This window comes from Mytilus edulis, chromosome 1, assembly GCF_963676685.1.
Source record: "Mytilus edulis chromosome 1, xbMytEdul2.2, whole genome shotgun sequence".
Lineage (NCBI taxonomy): Eukaryota > Metazoa > Mollusca > Bivalvia > Mytilida > Mytilidae > Mytilus > Mytilus edulis.
The window spans coordinates 4080266-4096319 of NC_092344.1; the positions used below are offsets into that span (position 1 = coordinate 4080266).

Genomic DNA, 16054 nt, shown 5'->3' on the forward strand with positions numbered 1-16054 from the left:
GTTGACATGAATATCAATAATGTGGTCAATTTTACAAATTTCCTGTTTACAATACTAATTTTCGAAAACTAAGGATTTTCTTATCCCAGGCAAAGATTACCTTAGCCGTATTTGGCACAACTTTTTTGGAAAATTTCAACCCTTAATGCTCTTCAACTTTGAACTTGTTTGGCTTTATAAATATTTTGATATGAGCGTCACTGATGAGTCTTATGTAGACGAAACGCGCGTCTTGCGTACTTAATTATAATCCTGGTACCTTTGATAATTATTTCGATTTATTGGATCTTGATATCTATATCTTTAACGGGAAGCTTTATACCAAAATTTATAAGAAAAGAGATGATTTTTATTTCCTATTGTTATTTACCCTTTTTTAGATGGTGACGTTCCCTTGTATTTAAAGAAGAAACTTTTTTGGAATGAAATAATTATTTATAACAATTATAAAGTTATTTGCTTTGTTACACAATGAAGGTAGCTTTATTATTCCTTTTTCAAGAATCAAAACATCATTATTGCCAAACACATAATTCAATTCAAATGTCTTTCCGAATCGACTGGACGTACACAGAAATTTTTGCCACTGTCTTTACTCAGGTACTCATCAACGATTCACTCATAAATGCATTGCTAAGAAGAGAGATACGTAAATTGTAAATTGTATTCTTTTACTAGTATCCGGTGTAAAACTGACAAAGCACTATTTTGCAAACAACGAACTATTATTTTAAAGCCAAAGTCGTAGTTGTTATATTCTTCAGCATTAAATTATCCGTTATAATTCTGCAAGTTTCATTTTGAAATTGTGCAATACGTCGACCGCCAAACAGCAAACAGGGGTGAAATTATTTACTAGAATATTCTGAATTTGTGGGTAATCGCTATAAAGTTATTGCAACCCTTTTTTAACAGCTATGTTTTGCCTGAAGTTCATGCTTTTTCTCTATATGTATTTCTAGTTCCTAGGACAAGCAATTGAATGTTTTCTTGGAAAGTCTCAAGTTTTTACAAACATCAGTCAAATTCCATGACCCATTCACAACATGTTCCCACAGTTTTCTTAACCAAATACTCCTTCAGAGGAGAAATGATATAACTTCAGTAATCCTTAACATCTCAATCCTTCTTCTTCGTCTGTAAGCACGCTGCTGCAGCCTACGTTTTTTTATTGCGTAATAGAGACATCTTTAGTATCTTTGAAGTTCTGCAAATCATCAAAATGGCTTTCAAAAGAGAGAAACCATTTTACTTCAAGGGGGTGTTACGGTTTTTATTCCTGATGCAGAATTTTTATTCGCAAATATTTTATTCATTTTGCACGGAAATGGTCGTTCCCGAACTGCTCCAAAAGTTGTCCGAGAAATTTGAATTCGATTCTATATAATGAAAATTTAAATGACATATATTTTACAAGTGTGAACAAATATTATGCATAGGTAGCTAAACCAAGATGTGAACAAAGTTAATGTGAAACAATTGAACATCATATTAAACTAATTGTCAACAGGTTTACTTACTGTACATGGCATTTGCTGTGAACACGGACTTATACGTTAAGGTATTTCACATACAATATTTTATGGAAATATTCTTAACAAAGCACAAAAATGTCGGCATTCACCCCAAAAAGCTAACCAAACCTTTAAACAGACTTATTCGGAACGGATATAGGTACGATACTGTTGCCAGGTAATTAAGGATTGCATATTTTGGTTTTCAGATTGATACTCTTATACGGTCTTTGCATCGGAAATTCACACATTTATTCTATAACCAGTTGTTGGCATGATACGGGTTATGTTCTTCTCATATATTTTAGGATGGTATGATACTAAACCCCTAATGTTAGAGATTGTACTTGATTTTCATATGATGAAGACATAATCTTTCAGTCAGTTTAATTGAGGTCTGGAGCTGTCATGTCAGTAACTGCTAGTAGTCCTTTGTTAACATATTGTATCCCTGTCTTTTTGTTTAGTGTTTTTTGTTACTTATTCTGACATCGGACTCGGACTTCTTTTGAACTGAGTTGAACTGTGCATATTGCTATGTGTTTCTTAATTCTACATTGGCTAGAGGCATAGGTTGGGGGCGAGATATCACAAAACATTTTTTTTCCGCCGCAGTTTTGCGCCTGTCCCAATTCAGGAGCCTCTGGCTTTTGTTAGTCTTGAAGGTTTTTAATTTTAGTTTATTTATATGTTTTATGGTTTTATGTGACGTCAATTTTCACTGAACTAGTACACAATTTTAATTAGGGACCAGCTGAGGACCAATTCGGCTGTTGTCTGCTCTTTAGTCGGGTTGTTGTCCCCTTTGACATATTTCCCATTTCCATTCTCAGTTTTATTCTATACCCAAGAAAGTTGGAAGCTTAGTTTCCTTGAAAATTCTTTTTATATCAATCATGTCAACGTGGAATTGTACAAAATGTATTATAAATATAAAAAAGAAGATTAGGTATGATTGCCAATGAGACAACTCTCCACAAGAGACCAAAATGACACAGAAATTAACAACTATATGTCTGTTATAAAGCATTCAGTACCAATAATACAAAACAATATTGTTTATTTTAAAACATGGTAACATTCGCCTTGTGTACTGCGTACTGATGTGATAATAAACTTGATGTGCAAACAATATGCTTTCGAAAGATGGATAAGTAAGTACAACTACGTAGGCATTTATACTTTTTTATTTGTTTTCGTAGGAGTTCATATTAAATTGATAACGGATCATTATTTTATACATGGTCGAGCTATGAAACAATATGAAGAAACGCAATACAATTACCCATCTTAATACTATTACCCAGCTTTACTGCGTATTTATACGTCCAATTTTGTAACCTGAAAACTAAAATTGAGAAAGGAAATGGTGAATATGTCAAAGCGACAACCACCCGACCATAGAGCAAACAACAGCCGAAGGCAACCAATGGGTCTTCAATGTAGCGAGAATGCATACAACCATATTTCTATGCTTTAACTATCACAATATTCCAAGAACAACAAAATGTATAGTTTTTTCAATTAGCTTTTATTAAAATTTTATTGGGGTTCGTGTTGTTCATTCTTTAGTTTTCTATGTTGTATCATGTGTACTATTGTTTTTCTGTTTGTCTTTTTCATTTTTAGCCATGGCGTTGTCAGTTTGTTTTAGATTTATGAGTTTGACTGTCCCTTTGGTATCTTTCGTCCCTCTTTTATACGTTTAAATGACATGTTTTCAGTACTTAAACCAATTTCCATTAAGGATACTGGACATTGTCCTATCGGAGCGTAATACGCTCGCCTTCAGGACAATTTTCTTATTAAATTTCAATTTGTATCAATATATAAATATCTCATGTTTGTCCAACGAGAGTTTTCGAATTTGTTTTAACATGAAAACCATTGCATTTCTACACATATTTAATTGAGTTATAAAACACCTCATATTTTCTTCCTTCAAGTTTTATCTAATGCAAAGAACGGTCGGTATGAACAACGAAAATATTAACTAGAACCAATTATAGATAATCATTGTCAAATAATTGTAGTTACACACATACGTATACATTGTTATTTTACTTATTTGCAAACATTTACTAAAAATGTACACTCTCAAAAACATTTCATTGATTGCAGTGATCTATAACGGCAAATCAATGTATGTGTTATTTTTTGTTCGCTTTCTTTCGTGGATATTATCTGGTTCACTTTGAGCATTAGACAACGGGAAATGTGAGCATGGTTGACACATACAAGACACGGGAACAGACACTGATACTACTTTGTACTTAAAGGGTGTGTCTCCACCTTCATTGGGACACATTACTCTTGTTTGTCTAGTCATTGTATCTTTCTCTTGGCAGCATTCACAATGTTTGTCAAATTCTCCAGGCTGCAAAGAAGATGGCTTTGAATATGAGCTGCATGTTCCAGAACAAGCGAAGGATAAGACTCTCTTTGGTCGACAGTCAAGATATTGTATAGTATGAATAGTTCGCTGCCGTGCACACAGTGAAGCCACTACTTGTAACGTGATTGATGCAGCAATCAACTTGGTAACCATGATTGATATTTCCGTCATCTGTAAATTAATGCATTTATAAATAAAGGTATTTCTGCAATGATTTATCAATTCAACTAAAAATCAAACAAAACTAATATGGAAAAAATATGTCTTCCGTTAATATCGGACTTGTATAAGGCTCATTGGCAGTTTCCTTTGTATGTTTACTCTTCTTGGTCTAAACTCAAATGCTACACTTTAAAGAAATTATATTAACCTTTTTCACTGAAGTTAACACTATATAATTGTACCATTTTGTTTAAGAACATATACGTATAATCAAAATAAATTGTTGCATATAACCTTCAAAATGCCTGTACCAATTCAGGAATAATGAATATGACAGTTGCTATCTATTTGTTTGATGTGTTTGAGCTTTTGATTTTGCCATTTGATAAGGGACTTTTTTCAAGACATCTTATCTTTGGTTACTTAACAAAAATCCAGTTTCAAGACCGTATTGGACAAGAAACATTATTTCAATTTAAATCTTTCCATCTTAAAGTAGGGTCCTTAACGGTCCTACATACTTCCAGAAATATACCTCGTTTACAATCTCTGAAATTCTTTAATTATTATGTAATTCGACAAAAGACTGGTCGATGTTTTTGTTATCCAAATTTATGGTAATGTTCTCTTTTTCAGTCGTTCCAAAGTTGCTTCGATTTCGATAATCGATGAAGCTTCGCAAAGACCGCTATAGGACGCAAGTCAATCTGTGACCTAAATTGTTACTTTTATATTATCGTTTGAAGCAGATATTGTTATACAATACGATTATCACATAAGTTTTTTTGTACTAGTGCGTTTGTATATTTATATGGTGTATTGTATAAAAAAAGTACCGATAATGTTCAATAAATAAAAACAATATTTCAAAGAACATCCTATAAATCAAAAAGGATTAAATCACCAATGATACAGATAATCGTATCTCACTTCATTTGCAAATACGATTTTATACTCGAATGTATGCGTTTCATCTTGTCCAATATATATTCAATTATATAGTATACTAAACAAAATATGACAAACACATATGTAATTGCAAAAGTATTTGCTAGAGAAATTAATTATAAATACAACACATAATTTCCTGAAAAATATATACTTTTTACGTATTTAAACACGATATTTAAAAAAGAAACGATATAACACGATACCAAAGACCCAAACACAGGCGACATAAATGTCTTCCAGTAATCCAGGTCTTAGGTACATGTTTGAGGTTCAGTAAGGCACCGGATTTTGAAAACAAAGTCATGATTTTTTAAAACCAATTTTCAGTAGAAACAAAATGTTTCGTTTTTTTTCACTTCCCTTCTGATAAAATAAATTAGTAATAAAAAGAGTTAGATTCAACCTTTTGTAAAATGCAGTTTCTGACTTAATTTTATCTTCAAATTTTATTCATAGTATAATTTTGTTGCATCAAACATGCCATTGTTAAAAGGTATATGAAATAAATATGATATCTATAAAAATGTACAATAATTAAAATATAACTATTTACCTTGTATGATAAACTCAGTTTAAACTTTTCTTCATACCTGTAAGACAGGAAATATTACAATAATACCAAAGCTTGATTAGATATATAATACCACAAAAATGCGTTGGTGTGGAGACATTTTTGCACTGAGTTAATTCCGTCGGATTTTTAATATCGTATCTTATGACATTCCATGAATCCATTTGGCTTCAGCAATTTATTTTTGCCAAATTTTTAACACTTTTCAAATAACATGACATATTGGATTAGAATCTATTTAATTATGTCTCTGTGAAACTTAGATAACAAAAGGAAATCTTCTATATATAAAAGTCTTTATAATTTCTTCCAGACAAGAATCAGAATAAAAGTAAGAATACTTAAAAAGAAGTCAATGATTTAATAAAAGTAAAATTGAGGGTGGTAAAAGGAAGAATTGTACTTGTGTAATTTTTATTTTAGTTTTAATAGTTGCTCAAACATTATTAGTATATTACAATCAGCAGTTTTTTTATATATCCAACCCCAAAATATTTACTTGGGTCATTTCTCAATGTAAATAAAATTGCTGACTTGGAACAGGCGCAAACATGCGGCGGGTTAAACATGTTTATGAGATCTCAACCCTCCCCTTATACCTCTATCCAATGTAGAAAAGTAAACGCATAACAATACGTACATTTAAATTCAGTTCAAGAGAAGTCCGAGTCTGATGTCAGAAGATGTAACCAAAGAAAATAAACAAAATGACAATAACACATAAATAACAACAGACTACTAGCAGTTAACTTACATGCCAGCTCCAGACTTCAATTAAACTGACTAAAAGATTATGATTTCATCATATGAACATCAGGCACAATTCTTCCCATTAGGGGTTTAGTATCATACCATCATAACATATATGAGGAGAACATAACCCGTGTCATGCCAATAACTGGTTTTTGAATAAATTCCGATGCAAAGACCCTATAAGTGAATCAATATTAACGCCAAAATATGCAATCTTTAATGTCCTGACAACAGTATCGTAACTATATCCCTTCTTAATTTATTTAAAGGTTTTGTTAGTTTCTGAGGTGAATACAGACATTTTTGTGCTTTATAAAGAATATTTCCATAAAAAATGGATGTGAAGTACCTGAACGTATAAGAAGTCTGCATGTTGAGCTATGTTTACGAATGATGTCCTTATACCGATGATAAAATGTAGTAAATGTTTTGACTAGTTTGTGACATCGAAAACCCTGGTGTAATAATTTTTCAGTAATACATAAATTTCTCTCGTTAAAATCTAAACCATTGTTACATACACGGGCGAATCGTACAAGTTGAGATATATAAACACCGTAATTAAGATGGTGACAAGGGAACGTCACCATCTAAAAATGAATAATTAACGATAGGAAATGAAAAATCATCTCTTTTATCATAAATTTTAGTATTAAGCTTTTCGTTAGTGATATAGATATCAAGATCGAGGAAAGGGCAGTGGTCATTGTTAGTATTAGCTTTATTTAAAGTAAGTTCAACAGGATAAATTGATGTCAGAAGATGTAACCAAAGCATGGGCTAAGCGAGAAGAAGTGCAACTGGACACTTTGTCAGAATGGGTCAAAACAATCAGGTCTCTGATAAAACGTCGCATTCATAAGTTGAAAAACTGTGTGAATGATCGACCTAAGTCCATTTTCAGTGACAAAGAGGCTGTGAAATGTCTATCATCTCTTCAAGATAAGTATGTTGTTGTTCCTGCGGACAAAGCTTCAAATAATATTGTCTTTGTATGTAAATCGTATTACTACGAGTGTCTTATAAAAGAATTAGGAATAAATGAACACTCAGGTAATCCCACATACAAAAACATATCATTTGACAAGGATGAGATTTTAGCGAATCATAAGTCCTTCATGGCTTCTATGAACATTGCATTGAACAACAAATCGGAGGACTTACCTTGTTTGTATTGGATACCTAAACTTCACAAAATTCCGTACAAACAACGGTACATTGCCGGCTCATCTGCTTGTTCTACTAAAGAATTGTCCATTAGATTGACTAAAATTCTGTCCGCAGTTAAAGAGGGTCTTCAGATATACTGTGAAACTGTTTACTCACGTAGTGGTATTAACCATATGTGGATTCTGAAAAACTCTAAAGAACTTCTGGATCATTTTAAATCTCGGTCTTTTTCTGAAATTAGTTCTATTAAAACTTTTGATTTTTCAACCTTGTATACAACCATTCCCCATGTGAAATTGAAAACCCGTCTAAAAGAAATAATTCACAATGCTTTTCATCATAAAAATGGTAGCATACGCTATAAATTTATCACTTTGGGATACCATAAGGCATATTTTGTTAATAAGGAACAAAAGGGTAAAACATACTACACAGAGGAACAAGTGATCAGTATGCTGGAGTTTCTTATTGACAACATATTTGTTGAATTTGGAGGTAGACTTTTTCAACAAATTGTCGGCATTCCTATGGGAACGAACTGTGCGCCTCTCCTTGCCGACCTCTTCTTATTTTCATATGAATCGGAGTTCCTTCAGACACTTGTCAAAAACAAGAAGATCAAAGAAGCCAGGTTATTTAATTTCACTTTCAGATATATTGATGATGTTCTTTCCATTAACAATCCGAACTTTTCTGATTGGATTCCATTAATATACCCACCAGAACTAGAAATTAAAGAGACCACAGACACGGCTTCCTCTGCCTCATTTTTAGACTTATACCTCGAATTTGACATACACAGTCATCTCAGTACCAGAATCTATGACAAACGAGACGATTTTAATTTTGAAATTATCAATTTCCCCCACCTTAGTAGTAATATACCAACTTCACCTGCATATGGAATATACATTTCCCAACTTATAAGGTATTCAAGAGCTTGCAGCTCCTATTCAGACTTTGTAAAACGTCACCAGTGTCTGAGCAGAAAATTGATGAACCAGGGGTATGTCAAAGAACGTCTCGTCCTTTTTCTAAAAAAGTTCATCGGAAGATACCCAGAACTTGTTGATAAATATTCCGTATCAACTTCACAAATAATACAAGATGGTCTTGAAGTATAGATTTTGCGTACTGACGTTTGTTATCATCTTAATTACGTATTATAGTATTCTTTTATATGTCTTTTTTAGATATTCATTTGAAGTGACTCTGTGGTTACGTAAAACCACATACTTTGAACGGCAAAATTATTTCATTTATTGATATTACTTTTACTTAAGGATCTTGACATACTATGCATGACTAAACTATTTTATTCAATAAGACTACTTTTTCTGTTTAGTCTGTTTTTTATGATATACATTTGACGTGAAACTGTACTTATGTATCCCGTCATACTTTGAACCACACCATTATTTTATTTATTATTATTACTTTTACTGTTAAATCTGGTTTTTGTTATATCTACTTTACGTGAGTCTGCATTTATGTATGCCGTCATACGACAAAATTATTTTTATGTCTACCTGTGCGAATTTCAAACGCGCAATTTTACACCAGTAATGAAAACCTTCTATCATTTATGGGTAGACTTTACATAGATAAATTCAGCCGTATTTGACGTGAAACTGTACTTATGTGTCCCGTCATACTTTGAACCACACCATTATTTTATTTATTATTTTTGCTGTAAGTCTGTTTTTTGTTATATCTACTTTACGTGAGTCTGCATTTATGTATGCCGTCATACGACAAAATTATTTTTATGTCTACCTGTGCGAATTTCAAACGCGCAATTTTACACCAGTAATGAAAACCTTCTTTCATTTATGGGTAGACTTTACATAGATAAATTCAGCCGTATAAGATAAGCAAAATGAGAATGTTAAATTTGATGTATGCCTTTTTGTGCTACTTTGTTACATTTGTTGTTTATGTAGTGATATTAAGATGATAACACAATATTGACTGTTGTACCCCTATTTTTGACATTTTTACTCTTTGAGTATGTTTGTTTTGTTCATGCATCGTTGACAATGTAATGGAATTTGATGCGACTGTCATACAAGTGAGAGGTTTAGCTAGCTATAAAACCAGGTTCAATCCACCATTTTCTACATTAGAAAATGCCTGTACCAAGTCAGGAATATGACAGTTGTTATCCATTCGTTTGATGTGTTTGGACTTTTGATTTTGCCTTTTGATTTTTGATTTTCCTTTTTGAATTTTCCTCGGAGTTCAGTATTTTTGTGTTTTTACTTTTTTCTTTAGTATACATACTGAAGTCGTCATTATTGAGAGCCAAAATATCATCCAAATATCTAAAAGTATTATTAAATTTGTTTATCAGATGTTGTTTCGATGGGTCTTTGCTGATTTTTGTCATAAATTGTAACTCATAGCAATACAAAAACAGGTCCGCAATAAGTGGTGCACAGTTAGTCCCCATTGGAATTCCGATAACCTGACGATATACGGAAACTCCAAAGCGAACAAAAATGTTATCTAGAAAAAATTGAAGGACATATATAGTATCAAAGTATGTCCAATTGACATAGTTTTTTGTGTATTGCTACTGAAAAATGACCTAAAAGAGTTTGAACATATATATTCACTTTCTGACTTTTTAAATGCCCATTTAATAAGGTGTGTGAATTTTTCTTAACGAGAATGTGAGGCAATGTGGTATACAGGGTAGAAAAATAAAAACTTTGAACAGATTCAAAATCACCAATATATATAAGCATGCAATTTATCAAGTACTTCCAAACTATATTCTGTTTCTATTCAACGTACGGTATTTAAAACTGAGTGTAAAAATATTTATACTTTAGTAATTCGTTGGAAAGATCGAAGAGTGTATCCAAGGGCCATGTCAATGAAAGTATCCTAGAAGTTCTGAAAATTAAAATCACAAAAATACCCAACTTTGATAAAAATTCAAATCGATACATGAAACAATATAATTTTGATAAAACTGTTACGAATTTACTGTTTAAGAATATTATAATATTTCTACAGTTATATGTTTTCCGATATCTCTATGAGTTTCTCATTTAATCTTTTTATCGTTGAAAACTGTATCTAAATGCATCCCTTTATCCTTGGTTGCTATCAGACGCTTTACCTGTACAGCTGTTGCTAGGGTGCTCTCTTCGAGATCCGCGTTAGAAGTATTAAAAGTGGGTAGCTATTCAGTTTAAGTTGTCATTCGTATCAGAGACGTTGTAAGAAGAAGAATAGAAAGGTAGGACCGTTAATATTTAGAGACGAGTAGCAGGATTAGTCAAACAAAGTGGAGTGTTTGAAACCTGAGAAGATATAGATAGTTTTGGTTCCTGAGAAGTTGTATAAACAGGGCTAGTGCTAGTGCTAAGGTTTTGCGTTCCACATCTCTAACTATTGCAGTGAGTGTTTGCTGTTAACCCATACCTTAGTGCTACCCTATTCCAACACTTTTATAAATATATTTTAATAAAGTTTTATACGTCGTAAGTTTACAACAGTTGGAATTTGTTTCAATACATTCGTTTTGATAGGTTTCAGCCCGGTTGCATACATAAGGTTTCAGCCTAGTTTGATACATTAAGGTTCAAGCCCCGTTTTATACATTTAGGTTTCAGCCCGTTTGATACATTAGGGTTTAGCCCCGTTTTATACATTTAGGTTTCAGCCCGTCTGATACACTTCGGTTCAGCCCCGTTTTATACATTTAGGTTTCAGCCTGTTTGATACATTGAGGTTTAGCCCCGTTTTATACATTTAGGTTTCAGACCCGTTCCATACATTTAGGTTTCAGACCCGTTCCAAACATTTAGGTTTCAGACCAGTCCCAAACATTTAGGTTTCAGACAATAGTTCCAAACCGTCAAACCAGTTTCATACATTAAGGTTTCAGACCCGTTCCATGCATTTAAGTTTCAGACCAGTTTTATACATTTATGTTTCAAACCAGTTCCATACATTTATGTTTCAGACTATAGTTTCAAACAGTTTCGGACTGAAAGGGTTTAAACAGTTTGTAATATAACAGGTTCGGGTTAGGTTGATAGGTGTTGAAATTCGTTTTATGTAGTATATTATTTGTTTCATATATGATAGTGATAGTGTAAACATTTTATTGACTTTAGAACTTTTGAATTGCTTTTCAAATCCCAGGAAACTGGTACGAACCCGAGGATAAAAATATCTAAACGTCCCCGCCCGGTTACACGTTACAAAACTAACAGCAAATAATTCAGACTTGACAAAATCCATATTGCCATATCAAACATGTGAACAATATAATTTGAAAAAAGTGACTCTTAGTTTTCTATTAAAAAAATCAGTACGAATTTTCTTAGTTACCCAGTTAATACTTTTTAAATTTTTTTCCACGATGAATTCATGAATATTTTAAACTTTTCCGATATCATGGTTATATATTACCTGTAAAATGGCGCAAATGTATATTTTAAATTTTTTTTAAGCTAATGAAGAACTGGATGTTTGTTCAAATTGGCAAAAAGCAATGAGATCCGGACAATGCAAATTATGCACCATCCAAATATGTAAGTGCTTTGAATTTGATTTAACGTACAACTTAGAAAATTGTACTGTTTCTTCGACAAGAATGTCGTGGAGAAAACTTCATATCAGAAATCTAAGAGTTGCATGCGAACGCCTTCGTGAGTGTGTAATAAAATTCAAGCATCGAAAATTCGATTTGTGCAACAGGGAAGTAAGTTTCACATGTAAGACGGTCAACCAGAAAGGCATGACAACCGGTGACTAGTAGGTCGAAGTGATACAAAAATAGATAACAGCTCTCTCAATAACATCGCAATTTTGTTTTAGGATATTCTAAAAATAGCTAATCCACAAACAAGATATCAAAAGAGAGAAAACTTTCAGATTGGAGAACAATTAATAGAAGGCAAGAGTGCGTTACAAACCACACCAGTGACCACGTTTCCAAATTCAACTGACCAGTTCATTTTGGATACGGATGTTTATGGCCATACAAGCAGAGTTGTTGCAAGTGCCAAATGGTATTGAAAATGTGTTGGCCTAAAGGACATTCACTTATTTCACTCGCGCAGCGTAGTTATTGCAAAAAGCAGACAGAATTGTTGGCAGAAATTTGATTCAACTATTCTATAAGGCCGTGAATTTATTATATAATTAGAATAATTGATAATGGAATTTGGGCATATGTCAAAGAGACAACAATTCGACCAAAGAGGAGATAACAGCCGAATGCCATAAATGGTTCTTAAACGCAGCGAGTTTACATTGGCTTGCACATTTTTAAGAAGAACCGAAGACGCTATCGGTTGACTAGAGGTTTTATGCCAATACCATATGAAATTCTAACATCTCACAGGAAGACATGTTAGTACAGATGCTTTGTCTTGGCTCAGTTGGCTGAATGCTGAAAAAAAAACTTTTTGTGTATCCATAATCTCCATCGGGCGGTAGATTGAAGTATTATGTCCATGAAAGGTCGAAGGAATTCATAACAATTGCAATTAATTAAAACCGTTGACAAATCATACTTAATCGTGTTCATTTCGACAATAAAATATGATCCTTTAGTTCAGGATTTTTTATGGCTTATGTATTATTAATCTTTGACATTAATACATTTAATTATGTCCCAGGTCAGTCATAAACTTATAGTAGGTATTTAGTTATTTCGTGACGACAATGACCAGGTGGATACTATCATTAACTCTGTAGACAGCGCATCTGTACTTAATGAACTGTAACGGTTTTTTTTCTCTAAAATTCACCGTTGATGATTTAAGAAATAAAAAAGGCCCTATCTGCGTCTGGTTAAATTGACCTTTGATCAAATGAGTTATTTTTAGGTTTCTATTGGTCATAATTCTTTTGTTTGTTGTTCTAAAAAATTACCTAAAAGAGTTTGAGCACATATATATATATATTTATTCGCATTCTGATTTTTAAATGCCGATTTAATCAGCTATGTGAATTTTGTCTTAATAAGAATATGAGGCAAAGTGGTATATAGGGTAGAAAAATCAAACCTTTGATCAGATTCAAAATCACAAATATATGCATGCAATTTATCAAGTACTTTCAAAGAATTTTTGACACTATCAAAGAAATTAATTCCACTATTTTCAAAAACCTTATTTGAACATTTTATTATCAATGTTTTAATTGTACCATGCGTGCTAGTAAGTAGAATATACAGTTTAGTAGTGGAACAATGGCGTAAAGACGAAATAAATCTATATTTGTAAGGTGTTCTGTGCAGTTTTGAAAGCCAGTACATAGTTGAAACTTTCATTGTATATGGTTCTACTTGTGAAGGGGTTTCTTAAGGTTTATGCTTGTTACAGATGTCAATTTCCGAAAATCGAGTTGGTTGGAATGTTGGTGACTTGGTGTTTTCCTTTTGCAGAACATCAATGTAAAATTTACGTCAAAGAAGAATGATATTATTAGCAGCTTTATCGGCTGGGACAAAACAAAAGTCTTGGCGAGTTCTTTTGGTTTATATTTGAAACGAGAAATAAGGTTAGTATGGCTGTTGTTAGGAGTAAAATAGTCTTTAAAATGATGCATACGTATATCAATTATGTAATATTACAGAATTAAAAAAGAGTCCAAAGATTTTTGTCACCTTTTTCTCGTTTTATCAATTGCAAGCAGTAAGTACGGAGTGAGTCGTGGATGATATAACGACACTTATTCCAATTGATAATTGACGGGGGACATTTACTGAGGAATGATTTCAACTCTCGAACACGAACAATGTAAAGGTTTCCTGTTATAACATGGGAACTGGGGCCATAAATGTATTCGGAATGACTGCAGTTACATGACGTAGGTGTATTGTCATGTGACCAGGTGGAATAAGGCTCAGATAAATTGAATGCAGAACGTTCATATATTTTAATAAATATAACATAGAAGGCAACGACAGATCTGAAATAAACAGATAATGACAAATAAATACAACTTTACATATAAATGCATATGAATATATCTTTTTGTAGCAACTAATGTATATTATGTTTAATTACACAATTGCAAATAATTCTAATATGACGTCCTTATTAAGCTTTGTAAACAAAGCCGTGTTCTAATGAGCACAAAATATGTTTGTCACATGCGCACGAACTTACTGTTTATATTAACGTTATTTACATCGTTATTCTTTACAATATATACATTTAAGCAGCTAACATAAACTTTTATTATATATTTTTATGAAACAACATACATTTACCCTGCTCGTAGTTTTTAGACTTATTAAATATGAAGTGCAATGAACAGACTCCTCGAGGAGGAAACGGGGACAGCCAAACATTTTTACGGTTATTTCGTACGCTTCGACCTATAAAACTACTGTATTTGTCCTATTAGAATCGAAATAATTCCTTCATGTCATGCCCTTTGCTCATTTTAACATGGGTATGCATTATATTTGACCACATTTTACACCTCGCTAACGCTCAGTGTAAAATATCGACAAATATAATGCCTACCCATGTTAAAAAGAGCATAGAGCATGACATGAAGGAATTATTTCTTAAATAATAATGCAAAATACAGTTAAATGAACACTCTGAATGTAAACAATTTGTTAATCAATGCTAATGAAAACTGTTCACTAAAGTAAGTTGACTATATAAAATACTATACGACATTGAAAGTTAATTACAGGTAAATAAGAAAATATAAAGTTTGAAATGCAATTAGCAAAGTAAATGAAACTAAATAAAATATTAAAGTCAAAAACATTTAACCATAAACTAATTTGAAAAACCCTTAATTGTAAATACCTGATAATGCTGGCTACGGCTCTTAGTGTTGTTTCTGGTGTTTCTTATTCTGCATTGACAATAAAGTTAAAAAGTACAATATATATAGTCAAAAGGTGAACTGTTAACTAGATAGAACCAGATAAAACAACTGTTAAGTAAAGTGTCCAATAGCCCAAAAAGAGTATTTTGGATTCATTGAACCATATAATACAAAATATGTTCAAAATAGTAAGATCATTATAGTAAAGGGTAAAATAGATATAAACTAAGTACAAAGTTGGGAATAATATCAAATAGATAATATGTATATAGATGAAATTGTGCACAGTCACTTATATTCACATTTTTACACTTTTGGCTATACCTTAACAAATATAACCGGGTATATATTTTGTTAACATAACAAAAGAGAGGGAGTTGTGTAGTATGACGTCCATTATCACTTTAATTTTAACTAGTATACATTTTAAAGGGGCCAGCTGAAGAACTCCTCCGGGTGCGGGAGTTTCTCGCTACATTGAAGACCCATTGGTGGCCTTCGGCTGTTGTCTGCTCTATGTTCAGGTTGTTGTCGCTTTGACACATTCTCCCTTTCCTTTCTCAATTTTATTATCAAAATATTCAGGAATTTGTTCTTTAACAGAACTGTTAATGATCAATATTAATACCGGCTTGTTTGAACGTTACGAAAATATCTGTATGTTGCATTTCTGTACACATAGACAATGCAATTTACCGTAGGGACTTCTTTTAA

General features: G+C 32.4%; 1 protein-coding gene across 1 annotated transcript; it reads right to left on the reverse strand.

Annotated features, from left to right (window-relative positions):
- Positions 1-3432: 3432 nt before the first annotated feature.
- On the reverse strand, positions 3433-15356 carry LOC139519067 (bursicon-like). Its single transcript, XM_071310847.1, has 3 exons — positions 15319-15356; positions 5576-5612; positions 3433-4080 (listed from the first exon to the last, which is right to left on the reverse strand). The coding sequence occupies exon 3, from the start codon at positions 4078-4080 to the stop codon at positions 3640-3642; it is 441 nt and encodes a 146-aa protein (XP_071166948.1). The 5' UTR covers positions 5576-5612; positions 15319-15356; the 3' UTR covers positions 3433-3639.
- Positions 15357-16054: the final 698 nt, after the last annotated feature.

Coding starts and splice junctions, on each gene's coding strand:
- LOC139519067 (XM_071310847.1), bottom strand. CDS start 4,080: ATGACGGAAATATCAATCATGGTTACCAAGTTGATTGCTGCATCAATC.